Source organism: Taudactylus pleione, unplaced genomic scaffold (genome assembly GCF_031769625.1).
Source record: "Taudactylus pleione unplaced genomic scaffold, aTauple2 ptg000341l, whole genome shotgun sequence".
Taxonomy (NCBI): domain Eukaryota; kingdom Metazoa; phylum Chordata; class Amphibia; order Anura; family Myobatrachidae; genus Taudactylus; species Taudactylus pleione.
The window spans coordinates 2,470,491-2,496,590 of NW_028284742.1; the positions used below are offsets into that span (position 1 = coordinate 2,470,491).

Below are 26,100 nucleotides of genomic sequence, written 5' to 3' on the forward strand. Positions count from 1 at the left end.
GTCAGACTGATTTGAATAGACCGGTACCACCCCGCAACCTGAAATACAGGTCTCAGAAACTATGCAGCAAACTATCTCCCAGAAGAAGGCCAGAGATGGCTGAAATGCGTTGGTACATACTACCACCAAAAATAAACTGAACAGATACTTTGAAATCCCTAATTAGAGAAAAGAAACCAAGTTCACAATTTCAATCAGCCGCTGGTCATGTGACAAACCAACTCAGAAACAGGAAGACAGAACACGGACAGCGAGCCAGCAAGGAGTAAGAGCGGACGTCTGGAGTGCATTCTAGAGGTGAGTCTCCATCCTGAGGGGGTGCCTGGCAACTGGTTATTTTGAGCCCTAGCCGGTACATCCGCTCCATAGGCAACGAGGGGCCCCCTCCGAGTCACAGGTCCCAGATTGCGTCTGGCAACAGATACACCACCGGGTATCCGTTCCGAAGGGGGTGTGTCAAGCCAGGAGGCCCTCTTTACTGCCACAGTACCCCAGCTCCCATCCCTTTTCTGCTACTTACACCACAAAAGGCAGACTAGCGGGATGCCGCGATATACCTGGACTTTTTTTACTAATATAATTACTTTGGACTTTTTTTCAGCATCATTAGAGACTATTACCATTTAGACCCCTCATACATACGGGGTATCTTCTATATTTAGTGAATACTGGATGATTTTGTATTGTCACTAGTCAGGAACCATCTACTGTTTTTATCATTGCATTGCATTTTTATATTTCATGTGATACAAGATTGTGTGTTAGATGTAAAAGTATTTTTTACATCTCAGGTACTGTGCACTAATTATGAGTGAATAGGTATTACATACCAGGATAGGACACATACCGCCATACCAAAGAAGCTTCATTCACATTATACAGCACTAAAACCCACTACCCAGCATCAAATAGGTTGAGCGCTACACCCGTTTCCCTTTTTTTTTGCATTTCTATGTAATAGGTGAGGGTACCTATTAGTTGTCAGCAGCTTGCCACTATTTCAGAGCTCAGTGCGCAGGATAAACCTAATACAGATGGAAATAAATATGGCTTATCTCCATAGCTAAATATGTTTTATTCTTCAGGGTCCATAGGGGATCCAAAGTGATACCATAAGGTGAGTGTGGTTGGAGAGATCTGGGCACCAAACAGTCAAAGCTTTAGCTCCCAGGATGCACTGGTCCTCCTCCACATGTACCCCGCCCCCAGCCACAGGCAGACAGTTTTATTGGTGCTGGCAGGGCCGGTCACACTTTTTAGAAAGGGGGATTGCTTTGGCAGCCGCATGCTTTAATTTTATGAGGTGTTTTTTTTAGTTTATCTGAGCAAGCAGCAAGGCGTCCTAATGTGCGCCTGTGCTGCTGCTCCAGCTACCTCCGCCGGCACCGCAACACTCGTGAGTGGTCCGGTGATTGCGGTGGGCACCAGTGGGGCTCTGCTATCTGCTCCACTGGTGACCCAGGGCTGCAGCCGGACAAGAGCAGGTAAGGCAATCACCCGCTTGCGGGGTATCGTGTATTGTGCAGGCCTTACCTCCGGCGGTGGAGACCGTGGCAGCCTCAAAATCTGCCTTTCTGTCATCATCAGCTGCCCCTAAGTGTAGGCTGCCCTCTTCTCTTTCCTTTCACCTCCTGGGTAAAGCAATAGGACAGGCCTTTTCCAGGCAGTCTAGTTCTCACAAGATCACAAACCCGCGATCAAAGCAGTCTTGGTTGGCCAGACGTTCAGCTTCCAAGTCTGATGACAAACCCTCTGCCTGATGGGGCGGGCCTCCCCCCAGGAGATCCCAGGGTAAGAGGCTGACTTATTCAATTTTACTGCTCTTGGTGTCAAACAACAACAGACTCCTGGGTCCGAGAAGTGGTCTTTCAGGAGTACGCCCTCACCTTCCTGAGGCATGCTCCCCAGCAATTGTTTTGTACAGGTCCCCCATCAGACCCTATCAAGGCCCTGGCCCTCCTGGAGGCCATTCACTCCCTGCTGCGTTCAGGTGTGATAACACCGGTTCCTTCTGCTCAGAGAGGAACTGGTTTTATTCCACTCTCTTTTTGATTCAGAGCCGAATGGGTCTCACCGGCCTTCTCTGAATCTCAAACCCCTCAACAAACTTATCCGAGTGCCCTAGTTTTGCATGGAAATTCTACAATAAATTGTCCTCTGGCATTGGAGCCTGGGGATTTAATTGTTTCTCTGGACATTCAGGAAGCATACCTGCATGTTCCTATTACTCCAACCCACCAGCGGTTCCTATGGTTTGCTGTTCTGCAGCAACATTACCAGTTTCGGGCACTGCCCTTAAGTCTGTCAACAGCCCCTCTTGTGTCTTTACCAAAATAATGGCAGTTATGGTGGTCCACCACAGGCGCCAGGGAGTCAGAATCCTGCCATACCTAAACGACCTCTGAATCTTGGCACATTCACTGGTTGTGTTACAACACCATCTCCAGCTAGCCATGGACTGCCTGCAAACACACGGCTGGCTCATCAATTCCGACACAGCGGATGGTACATTTGGGGGGCACTCCTGGATTCTCGAATACAGAGGATCTTTCTGCCAGTGGACAAGATTTTGACAGTGCACTTTCATGTGCTTAGCTTGCTCCACAATCGGAGGGTATCCATTCACTTGCCAATGTAGGTCCTGGGGTCCATGGTATCCACCTTCAATGTGGTGGAATATACCCAGTTCCACTCCAGGCCCCTTCAACAACTGATTCTCTCATGGTGGAATCAGCAGTATCATCTGATCCGGTCCCAGACGATCCTCCTGTCTCCGGAGGTTCGACTTTTCCCTCTCATGGTGGCTACAGACGTCCCATCTGGACAAGGGTCACCCCTTCTGGATTCCAAATTGGGAACTTCTCACTACAGATGCCAACCTTCGCAGATGGGGTGTGGTAATCAGTCATCATACCTTTCAGGGACAACCCAGGAAGGTCGCCTGCCCATAAACATTCTGGAGTTGTGAGCAGTGTACAAAGCGCTCAACCTGGCACAAGATCTCCTTCGGGGCAGGCCGGTACAAATCCAGTCTGGCAACATGACTGTGGTAGCCTACCTCAACCATCAGGGAGGCACGCGAAGTTGGGCAGCCATGCGGGAAATAGCACACATCCTGGTCTGGTCCGAATGTCATCTCCCGGCAATCTCAGCAGTGTTCATCCCCAGAGTCCTCAACTGGGAAACGGACTTCCTAAGCCATCAGGACATACAGGCCGGAGAGTGGGCTCTCCACCCAGTGTCTTTCAACTCCTGATGGACAAATGGGGTCTGCCAGACTTAAGCCAGCTATACACGGTGTGATTGCCGTTGTGATTCTTCCTTTGAAAGTCTTCATACGATGTGGTCAGATGATGTACAATTGATCATTACAATCATACATACATCATAATACATCCTACACAATAGATCGCAATCACGGTTTTTACGTAAGATGTACGATCCAATTATACGATGGCGAGGACGCGCATCGGCATCGCAAGCATACCAAAACAACACATGATGTGCACGATTGGTCATTACGATCGATCGAAATCATGCATATTGTGTAAAAAATCGCACCATGTACAGGCCGCTTAAGACCTGATGGCCTCGCATCACAACCACAAGGTCCCCAGATACGGGGACAAGAGCAGAGACCCCTCAGTCGCTTTTGTGGAAACTCTGGCAGTCAGGTGGGACTTCAATCTTGCATACCTCTTTCCTCCAATCTTCCTACTCCCCAGGGTTCTCCGAAAGTTCAAGCAAGAAGGCGGCACGATCATACTAATAGCCCCAGCCTGGACCAGGTGACATTGGTTCACCGACCTACGGTGTCTCTCCATAGACATTCTGTTTCCACTTCCTCTACAGCAGGATCTACTTTCACAGGGTCCTTGCCTGCACCCAGACCTACCTCGTCTGTCTTTGACGGCGTGGTTCTTGATTCATCCCACTTAAGAGCCAAGGGTTTCTCTCGCTCTGTGGTCCAGATAATGTTTAGAGCGCATAAGCCTGCATCTATTACAAAGTTTGGCACTCTTACTTTCAATGGTGCTCCCCCAGAGGCTATGACCCTACAGTTTTTAGGGTCTCCTGGCTGCTTACCTTCTCCAGGCTGGGTTAGACCTCGGCCTGCTCTGATGTCTGCTCTGTCAATCTAGTTCCATTAAAGGATCGCTCCCCTGCCTGATGTTAGAACATTTTTTCAGGGTGTTCTCCGCCTCCAACCTACTTTTGTCCCACCGGTTGCTCTGTTGGATTTGTCCTTGGTTCTCTGGGCTCTACAGTCACCTCCATTTGAACCTCTGGACTCAGTAGACCTCAAGTGGCTGGCAGCGAAGATGCTCATTCTCCTCACTATTGCTGCCTGCAGGGTATCTAATTTGGCAGCACTCTCCTGTCAATCCCCATTCTTGATCTTTCATCCGGACAGAGATGTCCTCCATACCAGGGATGGGTACTTCCCTAAAGTGTTATCCTGCTTCCATTTGAATGAAGAGATTGTGGTTCCAGCCTTCCAGTCTTCGGATCTTTCTGCAGGTGAAGCCTCCTTGGATGTGGTTAATTTCCTTTAGGAAATCAGATTCTCTTTTTGTGTACTGCTTTTACAAGCGAGGCTGGCCAGCTAACCAACAGACTCTGGCTCGATGGTTCTGCATGACAATCTCTCAGGCCTACACGCAAGCTGATCTTCTTGTTCCAAACAGGGTTACAGCACATTCTACTCGGTCTGTGGGAGGTTCGACGTGGCGCTTCTGCTGAACAATTGTGCAAGGCGGCCACGTGGTCTTCCATCCACCCCTTTCTCAGATTCTATGCCTTTGATACATTTGCCTCTCAGGATGCTTCCTTTGAGCGTCGGATTCTCTTATCTGCTCAGGAGCGTCCCCACCCTCAGGGGAAACTACTATGGAACATCCCTATGGTATCCCTGTGGATCCCCTATGGACCCTGAAGAAGAAATTAAGAGTCATGGTAGACTTACCTTTGTTAACTCTGTTTCTTTGAAGTCCATATGATCCACAGGGCGCCCACCCTGATGCACCTGGCCTCATTGGGTATTTTTTCTCTTGATCACTGATTCCTTAATCTTCTGGGAGAGTGATTCTTGAGTGTACTGTTCTTCCTTCTCCTGCCTTGGGCTTGTTTACAAAACTGTCTGCCTGTGGCTGGGGGTGGGGTATATGTGGAAGAGGACCAGTGCATCCTGGGAGTTAAAGCTTTGATTGTTTGGTGCCCAGATCTCTCCAACCACACACAACCCATGGTATCCTGGTGGATCCTATGGACTTCAAAGAAATAGAGTTAACAAAAGTAAGTCTTTTATAACTCTTAATATTAACTGAGATGAAACATTGGATGTTGATGTGGAATTACAGAATTAATAAATCCAATAAGCCAATGAAATACTTATATTATATATTGTGAATCTGACACCTCCCATCATGTTTCTGTTGATACAATCTTATAAATGTGCGAAAATTTCTGAAAACCCCTACGGCGCATGCACTACCCAGAGTCTACCCACAAAGGTGCTGCTGCTGCGATGAGTATCAGAAATGTGACGGAAAAGTGATGAGTCTTCCTGGGAGATCACTGTAAGGTGGCTAATTACTAGGAGTGTCGCCGGCTTGTCAATGCAGGCCAGGCAGCTGTGTTCATAGATTCACAGCCACAAGCATAGGAGGCCATGGTGCAATGGAGAAACCACACCTGCCATAGGGCTGGTGCAAATTCTGATGGTGCCACCGATGACCATGTATAAGAATACACCAGTCGGTATTACAATGTGCACGGGCACTAAAACTAGGCATCTCAGTCCTTGCACATTCTGCCACACAAATGTACACAAGGAAAGGAGTTTGTAGGCCATTTGCATAAACTTGCAGACGGGCGACTGCCAATAGACGCTGCTGCATTAGCTTTGGCATGTGACTCAGGTTCAGTGATACAATATCTTTAATCACAAATCTAGTTCTCCCTTGGCGATCCATAGCTCCAATCTAATCAAGTTCACCTTTCTTTTAGATTGACCAGCAGGTCTTGGATTCATCCCCCACCCCCATGAACCAGAACCTTTTTAAAGCCCAAGCTCCACCCCAGTTCTGTCCTATTTGGTTGATATTAATCCCTTGTCTTCATTTTCATGAGTTTGACAGCTCCCTCTTTCCCTATATAAAGCTGACTAGCCCTGGTGTTCTGTTGACCTGTTTGATTCAGCCCCAACCTCAAGAATACTAACAGAATCTTTTCCAGGCACCTTACTTTGTAACTATATTTAAAAACAATAGCAAAATAAATAACAATATCCCAGCCCATATACCCAAAGTCCCCAAACCAGTATCAGATGTCAGTCTACGCTTACACAAGTCCTGTACGCTGTAATCCCCAGGTAGGTACTTGATAACTTGTGGAACTCCAGATTCTGTATCTTCACTGATGCATTTCAACAATGTGTTTTTTTATTAAGCCAACTGGAAAATTGGTATCCACATACAAAATCCACCTTGAAAAAGGCAAACAGTTGAAGCTTGTCATGTAGATGCCTGAAGTGGAGTCTATAATGTGCAAAATATCTTATTTGACATATTTTGCTGAATGTTTATTGAAAAAAATTGGTATTTTAAAATAGTATAAACACTGAAATAGAATAACAGTGAGATTCAAAGTCGTACTGTTTTATTTTCACATTCTCTATTTAATTCTGAAAAATCGTTTGTGCAAGAGGGTTACCATGATTTTTTCAGAAAACTATGCTGGAGGTGTGCGAATGTACCACTCGTAGGTTGGCTTTCATAGGCTGGGTACACGTAAAGAATTTCTGTCCAACCATCCAACTAGTTGATTGGTTGGAATGAAAATCTGGTAAGGTATGAAAGCAAATGGCAATCAGCAATTTGCTCCCAAATGTTGGAAAATGGACAAAAACTGTTGTTTGAACAAATTGTTTAGATCAAACATTTAACAAACTTGTCTGAACGACCATTTTCATCTGTTTTCTGGCATTTAGGAGCAAATTGCTGTTTGTCATTTGCTTTCATACCTTACCAGATTTTCATTCCAACCAATCAACTAGTTGGATGGTTGGACAGAAAATCTTTTCGTGTGTACCCAGCCTAATGTGTAAAAATTCTATGTTTTCACAGATAAAAAATTGTGTCATTGTATAAGCTGTAGCAAACTCATTTTATGACCACATTAAGGGGTATATTTATTAAAGTGTGGGTTTATAGAAGTGGAGTTGTTGCCCATAGCAACCAGATTCTAGTTATCTTCTAGAATTTGCTAAATAAATGATAAGTAGTATCTATTGGTTGCTATGGGCAACAACCACACTTCTAAAAACCCGCACTTTAGTAAATATACCCCTAAGTGAGTAACACTGCTTCCCCCTTACACATGAATTTCAGCATTATGAAAAAATAAGTCATATGAAGCACTTGAATAACTGGGAAACCAAATTTTCCATTGAAGTTTGTTACTGCTCTTAATGTCTAAATGTGACAGGTCACTATTTAATAGGTGGCCTGTTAAATTCATATGGTATTTGGTGGTAAAGTCAAACACAACTGGAACTAATTTACTTCTTGCCTGTAGGATTCCATTAAAAACCCGACAGTGAAAGATTTCATTGACAGACAACTTGGAGATGATGGATTAACAGCTGATGACATTATCAATTTTCTGTACAATGGGAATCCAGATGAGCGACCAGTTGGAAAACCAAACTATGACTGGAGAAATGTATTTAACTTCACTTATGAGTTTGTTCATCTCTTTAACCAATACATGGAGGTAGGTAATTCCATAAATACGTTTTTCTTATGTTACTTTTGTAAAAGGGGACTACAACTCTCATATAGGCACAACTTTTCCTAATGTTCCTGTACTTTTTGGACAGTCCCAATTTCCTGTGCAAACCCACGGTTGCTAATAGGGACAAGTAACACATTTATTAAAGGACCAATAAACATAAATGACAAGATACTGTACCTGTTATAATAAAGTATCAACTAAAAACCATTCACAAATGTTTTGCTGAATTTCCTATACCTTGACAGAATGTAATATATTTGAAATTGTATTTACGTTGGCTATGTAGCTAATTGTAAGTAATTGTTCCCTGTTATCAGCTGTGGCTAAAAGTGGATTGTTGTAGTGTCCTTTAAAGTGATGACTGATAAGACGTCTGGTATGTGTAAGACAATATCTCTATCCATGACAGCTTTATCTCATATATCTCCACCTCTGATAAATCCCTAAAACTTTTACTATATCATTGTAAATGTTATTGGTCATTCTGTTAAGAAAAAGCAACTTGTAAATGATTAGAGGAGAAATCAGTAAAGATCTGTTTGTTTAAAAGTCATAATGTATAATTTTATCTTAGTTGTGTCTGTGGATTCCATTATTTTCAGAATGATCATCATTTTTTAATAAACAGAAATTAATAAATAGGCAACAATGATCTAATTTATGCTGGGTACACACCAGCGGCATTTCTAGAGAGGAGGGGGCCCGTGTGCAGTCTCTGACACGGGCCTCCTCCTCTCTGTCCGGCGGCCGGCAGTGCGCCCAGTGTCTATAGAGTATGCGCATGCGCAAACGACGGGAAAATGGCCAGCGGCGGCCATTTTCCAGTCATTTTTACAGCGCCGGTCCCCCGCGCCGACTTGGGACTCCGGAGCGGTAAGTAATACTATGGGTGCAGGGTGTGCGGTGCGGGGCCCGCCTGGACCCAGGGGCCCATGTGCCCCGCATACCCTGCAGCCATTATAGATACGGCCCTGGAACACACTGTACGATATATCGTTCATACAGCTGATGAATGATATACAGATGTGTCATCATACATCTAGCCTCAAAACGCCATGCAGCGCGACTTGCCTGGCGTGAGTAAGCCGCTTGGTCCCGTGCTACTCTGCTAGTATTGGGCGTCTTTTTTTGCTGAAAAAAGTCACAATGGGATGCGACTAGGACGCACCAGCAGACTGTACTGATTAATGTGATACGCAAAACTTGTATATCTGTGTGCACCTGAGTCTGTATATGAAGCTCAACGGAACTAGAAACTAAAAATGCTGCGGCAGCTATATTGTAACACTTAGCATACAGATTCAGAGACTCAGTCGCACACAGATATACAAGTGTTACATAGCAAATTAATCAGCACAGTCTGCTGGTGCGTCCTATATGCATTGCTCTGCAACTTAGTTGCATTTTCGGCATAAAAGACTCAAAAAAGTCGACTGAGTCTCATGGTACCCGGCACGACGAGAGGGACTTTTTAGTGCGACTGCAGGAAATACACATCTGTATTGTTCAATGCACCTATGGGTGTGTACACACTATGGGCAGGATGTACCAAAGGATGAAATGTGGTAAAAACTCCAAAAACAAAAGCTATTTTCAGAGTTTTGGCTGCATTTCCATATATTCTAAGCTCTGGAATGCGATACATACTGCAGCTTGGATCCGGCTGGTAATGCCTATGGGGTTCTTTCCGCAATACCCCCAGAGAGGGATCCAATCAGTTCCCTTCCAGCTAGATATTCAGGCATATACAAGAACACATTTCTGATCAATTGGGCAGCTGAAATACAATAGCCATATTTAATGGCAGTATATATTGACTTAATGTCACTGTTAAAAACTGCAAAACTGTGATAATTATATCAGTGACTTCATTGACAAAGGTTGTTAGGTCAAAAGCTAATGGCTTTTGACAGGTATCTAGATTTTTGGGAAGAGTAAAATTTATAAAGCCAAAACCAGAAATTAGGTTAATTGAGCTTTTATGGGGCTTTATTTTGGTAAACGATGAAGAACTGGAATACGGGGATTTGTCCTCATTTACATGCAACATGTCTTTATTGAATATACCATTAAAAATAAGTGCATTGAAAACTAAGACCAAGAGCCAAAATGTAACAGATAAACAGGAATCCAGTAATTATTATTAAGAATGTGAATACATGAGATGGTGTTGTGATTCTATACACAATTAAATTAGGAGCAATCCTGAGCACATGCTACCCACGAAATTGTAAATAAAGAAGAATACCAACCAGGCCATTGGGATGGTAAATGTAAAATGCAGGTATGTATCATCATCAGTAAAGACATCATATTTTTTACTATCAATAGATGTTTATTTAATTTTTCTAATGATGGTCAAAAATTTTTTATCTATGTATATTTACTGATCATCAGTTAATAATTTCCTGATGATCGGAAGTAGCCAATAAGATCCAACCTGACATTGGTGAACCTGAAATCATTTAATTTGGTTGTCGCAATTGTGAACATCCTGAACGTCACTGTACACTGCATTCAATTACTTTACTGTCTGCCAGGCCTGCCAGTATTTTATTGTGTGCGCCTCTCTGTCTCTATTTGCAAGTGATCTCCCTTCATCACAATGCTTAATTGCATTATGAAACAGTGCTAAAGGGAGGGTAATACTGAGAAATATGGGGACATGAGCTTACTGCCAAGTACAGCTGTGACCTGTAAACAGGTGATACAACAGAATGCATCATTCCCTGCACCTGCTGCTAGGAGACTCCATCCATGCATTGCAAAGACTTGTAATAGTGTCCAAGCTATCTTTAGATCAGTCTCTTTGAGGGGGTTTTATACGATCACTTAAGTTGTTTTTTTAAATGTCTCTCCATCAATATTAATCTGCGATCAACTTAGATGATGCTGGCAGCTACTAAGCAATAAAGTGACCCATCATCCCTTAATTCACCTTGTTTAAGTGCCACATTAGTAACATAGAAACACAGAATTTGACGGCAGATAAGAACCACTTGGCCCATCTAGTCTGCCCCAATCACCAAGTAATAGTTGCATGGACCCATCAAAGACAGCTGCCACTTTTAAGAGATAGGAATTAATATGACTTTAATGCCTACATTATGTTTATATGTCCTTTAAATAAGAGAATAGGATAAAAAAAAATCATAATGGGCATGGAAAATTAATATTTGCTATAGGGGCCCATTTATTAATGATCGCATTTTGCAATACGATCAGGGCATCCAGTACCGTCCATGATCGCTTTGCAAAATGCGATCATAGTGGCAGAATGTATGTACCGGCACATTCAGGGAGACGGGCTCCGAAAGGAGATCCCTCTGCCAGCTGACTTGCGGTAAGTCCCCATAGACTACAGCGGCTAACGTTATCTTCAGATGGCGTTTGCTGCTGGGGCCAATATCGGGAATGCTTCGCATTCCCGATATTGATACATTTGGCAGCATCGCATCCCCCATAGAAACCTATGGGGGAGGCGGCTGCCGGTGGCAATGGAGGGATCGCAGCAAGTATCGGAGATACCTGCTGTGGTCCCTCCTTCATACATCCGGGGGATACTTAATATTTGAGGTAAACCCCCGAAAACAGGTGTTTTCGGGGAATTTATCTCAAATTAACTTTGGTAAATGGGCCCCATAATCTCTGAGTGGCATTTCACCAATACCATGTTCACCAGCCATTCAGCTTTAGCTCATTGAGCAATGGAGCTTATGTGAACTAGGGAGAGTACTTGGGGCTTACATCTAAATGCACAGCACAGTTGCAGTACCAGGTTATGCCTTTTAAGGCTATAAACTGTCGCTTAATTATTTTCAAAACAAACTATTTTAGTATTAAATATTTTTACTTTAGACCAGTGGTTCCCAAACACGTTCCTTAAGGTACACCACCAGTTCAAGTTTTAGAGCTATCCATGGTTGAGCACAGGTGGTTAAATAAAAATGATTAAAGTACTAAGTAGGTCACCTGTGGTCAAGCATGGATATCTTGGAAACCTGGACGGTTAGGGTGCCTTGAGGGCCGAGGTTGGGAACCTTTGCATTAAATGACTGCTGAGGAGCACAGTCCTTTATGTGCAGCAATGTAGAGCTGGTGTTTATAAACTGTGAACCCATAAAATAGTAACAAGACTATATATATATGCCCAATAAGTACTAGTACCCAATAGTGTTTTTTTTACAATTCGCTACCAGTGCCTAAATGGTTGATTTCAGTCTAATATGAATAACGTGTGTGTTGAGGCAGCCACAAATATATAACCTACTAGTATGTCCTTGTACGCCACTGGTAAACCACTAGTATAATTTTGCATTGTGTCAGTTTTCTGGTGTGTGAGATGCTTTATGTGAAAATGTTGGTTTTGTGTTGTGATATTTTGTTACTAGATGGCACTGTTATATTCATGTACATGGATTACATTTAATGTTATCTTGGCTGACAAAGTAAGACAAAAAAGACAATATATAAGAGGTAAATAAAGGTACAAGGGGACAGTACTGTACATACTGGGGGGGACAGATATGAGTGGCACATACTGTCTGTATACTAACTATGGGGTGGGCGGGACAGATATGAGTGGCACATACTGTCTGTATACTAACTATGGGGTGGGGGGGACAGATATGAGTGGCACTGGCACTGTCTGTATACTAACTATAGGGAGACACTGTCTGTATACCATACTTGCCTACCCTCCCGATTTAGTCGGGAGCCTCCCGAGAATCGGGTGCCGCTCCCGACCTCCAGGGAAGGCAGGCAATCCTCTTGGCTGCCGCCCACCCCTCCTATCCACCCCCGCAATTACCTCTGATTAGTCCATGCCCCCTATTACCCGGGCCCGCCGCGGCTCTCAGCAGGCCTGTCTATAACTCCGGCGCTGGCCACGCACAGCTCAGTGTGCTGCCGGCCGCCGGACAGATAGGAGGGGGCCCGTGTCGGAGACTGCACACGGGCCCCCTCCTCTCTAGAAACGCCCCTTATACTAACTATAGGGAGGCGGTTGGGGAGGAACGGCTATGAGTGACACTGGCACTATCTGTATACTAACTATAGGAAGGGGGTGGGGGGAACAGATAGCTATGAGAGGCACTTCTACTGTCTGTAACTAATTGAGTCAAAAAGGTACTGCTCGGTAATTAATTTGGCTTAGGGGTGCCTTGAAAAAATGAAGGAGACCCTAAGGGTGCATTGAACTGCAAAAGTTTGGGAACCACTGCTCTAATGTGTATGTGTGCATCCATGTGAATATAGATGGTGAACTTCAATAAAGCAAAGACTGATGTGAATGACTAAATATACTCAGTAGAGTGTTGCATAAGATGTGTGGTCTATATAAATAACTGTTAAAAAAATAAATAATAAAAATTTGCAGACTGTACAAAAAATACAGTAGAACCCGTTTTAAAAAGAAAACAAAAGAAACTGGTTACCGCTATACTGCAGCATTGGGGGACTGATTTGACTCTGTGCTGCCATCTATTTGAAACATCTGACATTGGCGGCGATTCAATTCAGCATTAATTAAATAGAACCGGGAGCTATTCAATTCAACGCGCTATTTAGCCGGACCAATGATTTCTCTGCGCGCGCTCCTGTGGGTGCGAGGAGAAATCTGACTAAAGTACCAGCCGTGAGGCTGATTTCTGGCTTAGCGAAGATCTAACAGCCTTGAAACCACCACTTTAGTCGGAGAATGTCGCTTCTCGCGACTAAACACCCAGGTTAAGTATCGAGAAATGCCATTCTCCAACTTAACTACTTCCCATCTGAGTAAAATAGCTTCTTCTTGGCTGTATTCAATTCATGCTGAATTGAATTGTCCCCACTGATGATCAATTTTCCTTCCTAGGAAACATGTAATGGTTTGGCTAAAGTTTATTCTTACATCAAATATTATTACAGTATATATTAAATGATATATTATTTTAAAGTTATCTTTAAATGTATCTAAAATAGCATTCATCACATCAACCTGTGCTGGTATATTCTCTTTCTGCTTCTTTACTTGGTAGACATGAAAAGGTAAGCTCATTGCACTTTCATCTGAATGTACCAAACTATTGTATATCAAAACCATTATTATTATTATTATTATTAGTTGTCAGGAAATACAAGGCCCCAAATGAAAATAATCAAATCTACATGGATCTATTTCATCTCCTCTGGAAAATTGCCTTTGAGATCTTCCAAAAAAGTTATAAAACTGTAAAACTCATTTCAGCAAATGGGATATTTAAACAAAGGCGTCTTTACTTATTGAGAGATGTCTGCCAAGAGAGTAACAACCTGAGCACTGGTACACTTTGATGTCAGGTAATTGCTAGATTTTTGCCTACAATGGGTATCAGGAAAGATTATCAAACCATTTAGTCTATTGAAATTACCAGTATATGTAGCGTGGTAACATTTCAATTGGCTTCCCGATGACTTTATGGCTCAGATCAACGCATTCACGACGTATTCTTTATTTAGTATTAGATCAGTCTTCAAGATGCACTTTTTTATAGTTGTTTATCCTTTTCCACACATTTGACTTTTATTTGTGCAGCCCAAACAGTAGGTGAACCTGTTTCACACTAGTGAGTTTGGTGTGAAAACCTCACCATACAATCACAAACTGATCTACCAGAGCACTGTGCTAAGGCTATGATATGTGAATCGTAAGATATTACTATGTTCAGGGGAGTCTCATGTTTACCCTACATGAGGTCCACCATGCCAGCACTATTCTACATTCTACATTCTAATACGAGCTCAATAATTGTAGTTTGCCATTCCTATAAGAGCTATTATGGAATGACATTGTCATCTATATATTATGTATATTACTAGCCACCATGATTGTTCATTTTTAGTTGTGGCTGTATATTGTAGCTATAGTCTATATCAGGTGTGTCAAACATGTGGCCCGCAGGGGCGCATGCAGCCCGAATAAACATTTTATGCGGCCTGACAGTGTGGGCACAAATATATATAATATGCGTCCCACACCCCTGCCTCGATTGGAGCTCAGCTCTGGTCGGGCAGTGTTTACTTTATTTAAAAAGGGCTAAATAAGCTTCTGATCGCTTCAGAGCCCAGTGTTTCCAGTGATGCCACTAGTGATGTCTGTAGCTCCGCCCTCAAATGCCAGGCATTCCTAAGGGAACGCCTGCGTTTGCCTAACCACCCCCCCTCCCCGCCTACAAAACGGGGCGAGCTGTCAATCAACATCGACAGCCGCCCCGTCTTGTAGCGAGACCCGTAGCGACGGAGCTGCCATCGCTGGACGGGTCTTGCGCACGCCGGAGGTGGCACATGCACAGTGGGGGACTGTCGACCCACTTGCAAGCGCTGTGTGCTTGCGAGCAGATCTGAAACAGGCCCACTGTTCTCTGTAGCACACAACCAATAAATGTATGCCATAGGTCAGGGGCAGACAGGCTTTTGGACTCCCTGATTTAGGATGAAAATCTTTGGAGATTCACCAAGTAAAGACATTAACATCCACCCAAAAAAGGGGGCGCAATGGATCTGAAAAGGGGTGTGGCATCACTGCAAGGAGTGTGGGGACTGTCCTCTCAAAATCAGGACGGTTGGAAGGTATGCTTTTTAGGGCTCTGAGCAAATGAAGCAAAAACTAACATAACATATAAATTTTAACATAAAGTGTTATGTAGCTGGATAATGTACTAAACATCCCCACATCTACTCTTCATTCACATATCACCACTGCCCAGCAACCTATCACTCTTATGTCATCCCTGTCCAACAACCTGTTACTCATATGTCACCACTTCCCACCAACCTATCACTCACATGTCATCCCTGTCCGACAACATGTTACTCATATGTCACCACTGCCCACCAACCTATCACTCACATGTCATCCCTGTCCGACAACATGTTACTCATATGTCACCACTGCTCACCACCCTATTATTATTATCCTTTATTTAAGTGGCGCCACAAGGGTTCCGCAGCGCCTTACATAGTACATAAACATAGTGCACAAACATAGTACATAGACATAGTACATAGACAGTTGAGCAGAACAAGAAAACAGTGTCATACAGTTTAAGACAATGCAATACAAGTACATGGTATATAAACACTGCTGCAACAGAAGCAGGATGGCAAAAGTCACGGGTTAGGTGCTTTTGAGTATAGAGCAGATAATATAAGTAAAGAAAGGATAAGTACAAGAGGAAAGAGGGCCCTGCTCGTGAGAGCTTACATTCTAGAGGGGATGGGCAAACAGACAGGGGTGACACGGATGGGGTAGACAGTGAGCATGGGACAGAGGGTTAGGATGACAGATGGGTGGATTCCTATTTTACAGTATGTGTGGAAGTCATTTGAATTAAGATTTATGCCACTGACATTCTACTTTAAGAGGCAGTTTTTGTAGGTGTCTGTGGAAAGCCATGGCTGTTATATCAGTGTAGTGACAGTATATGTAGGTGTCTGTGGAAAGCCATGGCTGTTATATCAGTTTACGTGAAGTCTGACGGGTAGCTGAAGCCACTTCATGAAGGGCTATTTAGAGAGTTTGGTTAACGTATAAACCAGCAGTCTCAGGTAAATGTAGAAATTGGTAAAAGTAGTTATTGTAAAGAGATGTTCAGATGTAAAATAATAAGTTGTGATTAAGTGTGAATTCTATAAGGCACATTTATTGATTTGGAGGGTGATGGGAGACATGTGAGGTTTGCAGGATATTTATTCCATAGTATATCCGCTGTATGTGTGAGGGGCCTGGATTTGGTGATATGTCACCAGATAATAAAAGCAGAAGGATGGAGAAGTAGATATAGTTGTAGGTGTGTAAAAAATTTTTATAGTGACACAATGAGGCTGTAATAGTCAATTTTTGATGAAAAGAAATCTCATTCGTTTTTAGAGGAGGTGATTGACTCAATAGGGCGGCAGTGTGCCCAGAGAGGGGAGATGCAGGGAGAGTTAGGGATGTTATATCCTTAATACAAAGGAGGGAGTTGAAAAAAAGAAATGTGTAGTACATGGTGAGTTTTAGGTTTGTTTTTTTTAGACAAATTTTAAAGTAATGGTATTTTAATCTGAAATTACCTTAGATGTTGGTCAATGTTTGTTCAACTGTTTGATTAACTGTTATGTAATCACACTTTGTGCATTTAACACTTGGTGTTTTTAACCCCAGCTGCCCCTAGACTGAATATAAGGAGTGGTAACCCTTGATTAAGACAGGCTACAACTGACTCAATTGGCTTGCTGATCAAAGGAGATAACCTGCTCTGAGTTGGAGCAAAAACCAGGCCAGATATATACCATAAACTATGCTTCACTGACCAATACAGACTATACAGGAAGAGAAAAAAAAAAAAACTATGCAAGACATACAGTCACATACATTTGAATCCACACACGATTGCAAGCATGAGGTTCTATGCAGAATATCGGTGCAATAAGCAAGATGAGACAGTCACATACATTTGAATCCACACACGATTGCAAGCATGAGGTTCTATGCAGAATATCGGTGCAATAAGCAAGATGAGACAGTCACATACATTTGAATCCACACACGATTGCAAGCATGAGGTTCTATGCAGAATATCGGTGCAATACCCTATAACTCTTATGTCATCCCTGTCCAACAACCTTTCACTCACATGTCAAAACTGCCTACCAACCTATCACTCACATGTCATCCCTGTCCAACAACCTGTCACTCACATGTCATCCCTGTCCAACAACCTGTCTCTCAAATGTCACCACTGCCCACCAACCTATCATTCACATGTCATCCCACAACCTGTCACTCACATGTCACCACTGCCCATCAACCTATCATTCACATGTCATCCCTGTCCAACAACCTTTCACTCACATGTCACCACTGCTCACCAACCTATCATTTACATGTCATCCCTGTCCAACAACCTTTCACTCATGTCACCACTGCCTACCAACCTATCTCTCAAATGTCATCATGTCCAACAACCTGTTACTCACATGTCATCCCTGTCCAACAATCTGTCACTCAAATGTCACCACTGCTCACCAACCTATCTCTCACATGTCATCCCTGTCCAACAACCTGTCACTCACATGTCATCCCTGTCCAACAACCTGTCACTCACATGTCACCACTGTCCATCAACCTATCATTCACATGTCATCCCTGTCCACCAACCTATCACTCACATGTCATCCCACAACCTGTCACTCACATGTCACCACTGCCCATCAACCTATCATTCACATGTCATCCCTATCCAACAACCTTTCACTCACATGTCACCACTGCTCACCAACCTATCATTTACATGTCATCCCTGTCCAACAACCTGTCACTCTCATGTCACCACTGCTCACCAACCTATCATTCACATGTCATCCCTGTCCAACAACCTGTCACTCACATGTCACCACTGCATTTCAACCTATCATTCACATGTCATCCCTGTCCAACAACCTGTCACTCACATGTCATCCCTGTCCAACAACCTGTCACTCACATGTCACCACTGCTCACCAACCTATCACTCACATGTCACCACTGCTCACCAACCTATCACTCACATGTCATCCCTGTCCAACAACCTTTCACTCACATGTCACCACTGCTCACCAACCTATCATTTACATGTCATCCCTGTCCAACAACCTTTCACTCATGTCACCACTGCCTACCAACCTATCCCTCAAATGTCATTATGTCCAACAACCTGTTACTCACATGTCATCCCTGTCCAACAACCTGTCACTCAAATGTCACCACTGCTCACCAACCTATCATTCACATGTCATCCCTGTCCAACAACCTGTCACTCACATGTCACCACTACTCACCAACCTATAACTCACATGTCATCCCTGTCCAACAACCTGTCACTCACATGTCACCACTGCCCATCAACCTATCATTCACATGTCATCCCTATGCAACAACCTTTCACTCACATGTCACCACTGCTCACCAACCTATCATTTACATGTCATCCCTGTCCAACAACCTGTCACTCACATGTCACCACTGCTCACCAACCTATCATTCACATATCATCCCTGTCCAACAACCTGTCACTCACATGTCATCCCTGTCCAACAACCTGTCACTCACATGTCACCACTGCTCACCAACCTATCACTCACATGTCACCACTGCTCACCAACCTATCACTCACATGTCATCCCTGTCCAACAACCTGTCACTCACATGTCACCACTGCCCACCAACCTGTTACTCACATGTCATCCCTGTCCAACAACCTGTCACTCACATATCACCACTGCCCACCAACCTATCCTTCACATCTCATTCCTGTCCAACAACCTGTTTCTCATATGCCACCCTTGCCTGCCAACCTATCACTCACATGTTATCTCTGTCCAACAACCTGTCACTCACATGTCATTCCTGTCCAACAACCTGTCACTCACATGTCATCCCTGTCCAACAACCTGTCACTCACATGTCACCACTGCTCACCAACCTATCACTCACATGTCACCACTGCTCACCAACCTATCACTCACATGTCATCCCTGTCCAACAACCTGTCACTCACATGTCACCACTGCCCACCAACCTGTTACTCACATGTCATTTCTGTCCAACAACCTTTCACTCACACTCACGTCACCACTGCCCACCAACCTATCACTCACATGTCATCCCTGTCCAACAACCTGCCACTCATATGTCATCCCTGTCCAACATTCTGTCACTCACATGTCACCAATGCTCACCAACCTATCATTCACAAGTCATCCATGGTCAACAACCTGTCACTCACATGTAACCATTGCCCACATACCTATCACTCACATGTCATCCAAGTCCAACAACCTGTTACTCATATGCCACTCCTGCCTGCCAACCTACCACTCACATGTCATCCCTGTCCAACAACCTGTCACTCATAAGTCACCACTGCTCATCAAGCTATCACTCACATGCCATCCCTGCCCACCTATCTAAATAGCTGCTCAGGATTTGCTGTGGCAGTTCCTAGGACTGGCCAGGGGGCCTCGTACCACCCCCTTAATTCACCTCAGCCTGATTTTTAATGGCTACTGCTATCACACATGACAGCCAGTGGAGACATGACAGCCACGGCTTCAGCTAGCCGCAGCTTCAGCCAGCAGTGGCTTCGGCTCAGCAGCCAATAAGAATCAGGGTGTCCGTGGTCGATTGTGAATGATACTTTGGCCACTCTTGCCATATGTAATAAATAGAAATAAATAAAAAAACAAACACTAACTTTGAGTCTCTGTTGGTAATATAATTGGACATTCTTACATAAATAACAACAAATCAAAAAGTCCAGCATAATAAAAATGCTAAAATTAAGTTAAACGTCCAATAGTTAAACATATGAGGAAAGCGTTTTTGTGTCCGCCGAAATGCGCTAAAGGTTGGATTTTTACCATTCAGAGAATCTTTCCGTTTCTATTTTGTTTGTTATATAAACCTGGCAACTATCTATAGTTGTGGATCTGAAAGTATCCTAAAATGTGTTCATCTGAGCATATGTGTGTAAATGAACTTGTCATGCGTACATCTTTTCCTGCTAATATTTTTTGGGTTCACCTATATTTAAGCCCCTATGAATCAACTTCCTTTATTATGATTTTTAGAAACATTTCTTTTTATATTGGATATATGGATTAATTTTACTTGATGCTATTTAATATTCTGCATCCATAGGTAACATGTACACTATTTGGTTTATCGCTCTGCGATCACATAGCCAGGTATAAAACACAGTACTATATCACCTGAATTAATCGTGACATAACCTCTATATGGAAATGCACACATTTCTGACATTTAAAGGGCCCATTTTTTTTTACATAGTCCAGAATAGTGCTTTTACCAGACAATTACCTGGTATACAGACTGCGGGTGCTGCCTTCAAGCAGTAATTTTGTAGCTGCTTTTAATCTCTGCATGACATACATCAACATACAGTAGCTATACAATGCTCTATTTACAGGACCAACTTCAGCTATAAAAAAAATGATCATGAAAATAAAATCAGCAAAAAGCAAATTCAGTGTAATCCACAGCCCTTCCGGATTAGCTTCCTACCTTTAGGGGTAAATTTACTAAAGGTCGATTTCAATCAATTTTAATCAATTTAAAATCGATCTAAATCAATGTTGTGTTTCTGAGGCTAAATCACACAGCCCCAGAAACACAACAATGATTTAGATAATTTGAAATCTATCAGAATCGACCTGTAGTAAATTGACCCATAAGGGTCAATTTAATTAGATGCGAGTTAAAGAAAGAGAACTTGCATCATAAAACTCACATACATTGCGTAAATGTGCACACCCGCGAAATACAAGGATCAATTAGTCGTTGTGATCTGAGAGACTCACAGCGAGGTCACGTGACTCTTCTACGAACAGCGACCTAGGAAAAAAGCATGTAGCAGTGGAGAAATCATCCTGGCCCCCGAAAAAGTGATAACTGATATAGCAGTAACTTGTGACCATAAGGAAAAAGTACTGGAGGTTCTTAAAAAGGTGTCTTGTGTACTGAGCCCAGGTGGGGCTGATGAGGCAGACCAGTCAGGCTGCCAGAGGAGACAGTCTAACTGGAACTGTGGCAGTTATAGTGCCCAGTGTGTCTGGAGTCCAGTGTACAGACCTACAAGAGTCAGGGAGTTTCACAAAACTAGAGTCCTAGACACTGCAACACTGACTCCTTTACCACGCTACATTACCCCAGGTCGTCACAATGTGCTAAACAAAATGTAGTGTCCCCAATTTACATTATGCACAAAGAAATCCAGTTCACATATGCCACCTATGATGTCCGGTTCAATCAGCTGCGATAATTTCGCCGCCGATGGTGTAATCTAGTTTCCGCCTACATTGCGTGTTTTGAACGCACAAACTTATTGGGCGCGCCCCCGCTATTCGCCCTTTTCAATTCCAAAGGACGCGAGAACGGCAAGCTGCGATGTCGGAACAGGCGGAAAGTGCTGTCAGAAATGGGAAATCAGCCTGAACCCCCCAAAAAGGTGCACTAACATTGGGGATCAATGTAGAAGTCCCCGAATAGGCCTAATAAAGGTGTTTGGGGTACTTAAGTTGTTTCAATAGCTTCTAATTAGCGTTTTTGCACAAGTGGTTAAGAATGGCATAAAGCAGTATTTTTAGGCGAAAATAAGTAGTCCTGTCAAATTTGGGGGTACTTCAAAATGGGTGCTAGCATATTTTAAAGTCTCTAAAGTGAAGTTAAAAATATCATGAAAAACCCACGTGTTGCAATCACCTGCAATCAATAAAACACCTCCCCCATACTTGCAGACCCCCCAAAAGTCTATCTTGCTACTTTTTATGTGGGTACCCCCACTTTGGACTTTTTTGCCCCCTTTTGCAATGGCATTTATAGGTGGGGTCCTCAATTTTTTTTTATTACTTTTTTGACGCTGTTACCCTTTGGGGGGTTGTCCCCTAAATAGCAAATTTGCACTTTTTTCCAACACCTATTTATAGGCACATTTTGTTCGCCTATTACATTGCATTGCATTTCGCATACACGAAAAGTGTTTGCAATTGAATACGGCTATACTTTTCCGCCTGGCGAAATGACGTAATCTGTGATACTTTTTCGCGGATTCCGACTTTTCACCGCTAATTATTATCATTATTATCTTTTATTTATATGGCGCAACAAGGGTTCCACAGCGCCTTACAATGTACATAAACAAATGAGCACACAAGAAAACAGTTATTAACCGTACAAACAATGCAGGACAGATACATGATTAATACATTGCTGCATAACAGTTAGATAAGCAGCATGGTGTCGGCAACCAAGGGTGGGGTACTGTTGTATATTAAAGTATAATCAAGTGAAGGAGGAGCACATGAGGGAAGAGGGCCCTGATCGTGAGAGCTTACATTCTAAGGGGAGGGAGCAGACAGACAGGGGTGACACAGATGGGCTGGATACAAGGGTGACAGTAATATAAAATTTACGGAAAGGTTAGTTTAAACTTAAGAGGAAATACATGTGTGTGTGTATATATATATATATATATATATGTATGTATGTATACAGTATAAATATATATATACGTGTGTGTGTGTATATATATATATATTATATATATATATATATATATATATATATATGTATATATATATATATATATATATATATGTTCATCTGACCCCAGCAGATGGCGGGGCTACAGCCGCATGTCGACGAGGAAGAAGCTGCAGCATCCACATTAAGGTGAGAGATGAAGGGGATGTTAACACCCCCGGGGGGAGGTTAGGGTTAGGCAAGTGAGGGTTAGGTTTAGGGTGCGGGAATGGGGGGTTAGGCTTAGGCACCATCGGGGGAGAGGTTAGGGTCAGGCAGGGGTGTAGGGAGGGCGGTTCCACCGGAGCGCGAGTTACAGGCGCCTTAGTTTCCAGAGGGCACCCTGAAGTCGGACTCCGGAAGCAGCTGTACAGTAGCTGACAGCCTGCCGGGTCCGTGCCCAGCCTGCCAGGTGCTGTGATACAGAGCAGCAGCAGCAGCTTCCTTTCCTTCCTTCCTGCTGCACTAGTGAGAGACTCCGTGGTCAGAGGAGCTTGTGCTGAGCCCTGATTGGTGGAGCTCAGCACATGTTCATCTGACACCAGAATTGAATACGGCCCTATGTGTGGGGCCCCCTGGCTGTCCTGTTGTTAATTCATCTCCAACTGCAATTAGGATTAGCATTGGGGTTAACATTTTGGTTACTGTTGCCATTAGGGTTAGAATTAGAGTTAGCATTAGGATTAGAGACAGAATGACAATATAACAGTATGTTGACATTCTAACAATGTTAACAAAACGTCAGTGTGGTCAATGGCAACATTATGAACATGTTGATATGTTTAATATCGACATTGCGACCATGTCGATATAATGAATGTCGATATTGTGAATGTCTAGCAAATATACCGAACCCTATTATTGAGCTTTTTAGATACACTCACTTGAAAACTGACATGTTTTTATTTGCCAAATTATACTATTTAAAACCCTCACATTGCATGAAATTAAAACCCTCACATTGCATGAAATTAAAACCCTCATATTGCATGACCATTCACTGAGATTGGTGTACCAGAGGTTCTGTACTGTGTCCTGATTCAGACTCGGACGCTCTTTTAGAGCGCTCGCTCTGAATCAGGGCATCCCTGTTTTTTTTAAAGTCGGCTTCCTGGCCGCTCGCTAAGCTGTGGGTGACCACCCACAGCTTTAGCGAGCGGCCAGGTGATGTTCGCGATGGTCGCGACCATCGGGGCTTGCGACGTGACCCTTGTGGTCTCGAACCCGCAAACCCCAGTGAGCTTTCGGCTCTAATAGAGCCGGAAGCTAACCCACTGACATCACTCGTGATGTCAGTGGGGCCGCCCCCAAACGGCAGGCGTTCCATCTGGAAATCCTCCGTTTGGCCAACCACCCTCCCTGCCCACCTCCAAAACGGGGTAAGCTGTCAATCACAATCGGCAGCTGCCCCGCTTTGGTGCGAGACCCGTAGCGACGGAGTGTCCGTCGCTGGCCGGGTATCTCGTGTATACGCAGTGGGGGACCATCGACCCGCTTGCGAGCGCTGTGCGCTCGTGAGCGGGTCTGATTCAGGCCCAGTGTCCTGATATTTCCCTTGAAGATTTTCGCTCCCTTTTCTTCTGCTCTGCGGGGAGCACACAAGAAAACGTAAATTTGCTGGCAAAATGCAATAAGAGTTTTAAATTAAATTGCAAATGCTATTCGCTGTGCGAATTTGCAGTGAGAACGGCTCACAAGACCCAACTCACACCTAATTGAATTGGCCCCTTAGTGTGATAATATCAACAGATTAAGGACAGAAAAGGTGAAAACCAAAATACAATTATAATTGTACATTCTAATAAAGTATTTTGATTATTATTTTATTTATGTTTTGCAGTGCTTAGACTTGGATAAATTTGAAGGCCATGATGATGAATCCCATCTGACCCACCATGCTCTCTACCTGCTAGAAGAAAATAAGTTCTGGGCAGGGCTCGTGTTCTTGGATATGTTTCCCTGGACTAATCATATTCCACCTCATGTGAAGTACAAAATCCGCATGGATATAGATGTAGTGGAAAAAACAAACAAGATTAAAGATAGGTAGTTCTGTGTGTTTTAAAATATATATTGAAGTTTAAGTAAATGATTCACCTGTCATCCACATACACTGAAGTGGCCATTATTCATGGACTGATCCAATATTCAGCCAGTTGGTTTTCTGGGGCAAGTGGTATTATAGAGGCAAACTGCTTTTACTCCCCTTTATACAGCTGTAGTCACATGATCACTGTCTCACAGGACAATATGGCTGCTGCTGTGTATTGGTGACAAGTGCAGTTAGGACTGGAGGGAATGTAGTTATGTGACCCTGATTGCAGAATGCTGGCAAAGGATTTATGATAGGCGTCGGAATACTGCCAGTCACAATCCCGACTGCAGAATGCCAGCAGAGGATTTATGATAGGCATCGAAATACCGGCGTCTATCATAATCCCGACGACGGAATCCAGGACGATGCGTCCTCGAACGAGGTAAGTCCGGGGCGCCCGTCCTGTTGGCCGCGGGGGAGGGAGGGTTAGGTTTAGGGCATTTAGTGGGGTTAGCGTTAGGTTTTTTTTAGGGGGAGGTTAGGGTTAGGCATCCCCAAGGAGAGGTTAGGGTTAGGTACCCCTCCAGGAGTGTTAGGTTTAGGGAGCGGTAAGGGGTGGTTAGGGTTAGGCACCCCTGGGGGGCGGTTAGGGTTAGGCACCACCCCGGAAGTTTAGGGTTAGGCACCCCTAAGGGAGGATTAGGGTTGGGTGGGGAGAGAGGTGGGTTAGATCACTTACCTGCCACTGTTGGGATTTCCTGCTGTCGGGCTCACGCTGTCACTAAACAGCCGCCGGCATTTCAGTCCCATTCCGTTAGGACAGTGGTTCTCAAATGCGGTCCTCAGGACCCCACACAGTCCATGTTTTGCAGGCCACCTAACTGGTGCACAGGTGTATTCATTACTCACTGAAACATTGAAAAAGATCCACAGGTGGAGCTAATTATTTCACTTGTGATTCTGCGAGGCAACATGGAACGCATGCACTGTTTGGGGTCCTGAGGACTGAGTTTGAGAACCTTTGCGTTAGGAGGAATACAAAAGTTACATATGTAATATGGAAAATCTTTTCTTTCCTTCCACTTTAAACTGAGTCTTGTGAGTCATGCCATTTATTTTACCAGATAAGTTTTCATTACTCTTAGGCTTACCATACTATCCCTGTAAATCGGGACACTTATGAATCACA

General features: G+C 43.6%; 1 protein-coding gene across 1 annotated transcript in view; it reads left to right on the forward strand.

The window, feature by feature from the left end:
• The window catches only part of ABCA4 (ATP binding cassette subfamily A member 4), a 363,439-nt gene that overhangs the window by 143,521 nt on the left and 193,818 nt on the right, over positions 1-26,100 (forward strand). Inside the window, exons 12-13 of the mRNA XM_088443970.1 lie at positions 7,579-7,776; positions 24,717-24,922. Coding sequence (XP_088300096.1) covers positions 7,579-7,776; positions 24,717-24,922 — 404 coding nt within the window. The remainder of the gene's footprint in view (positions 1-7,578; positions 7,777-24,716; positions 24,923-26,100) is intronic.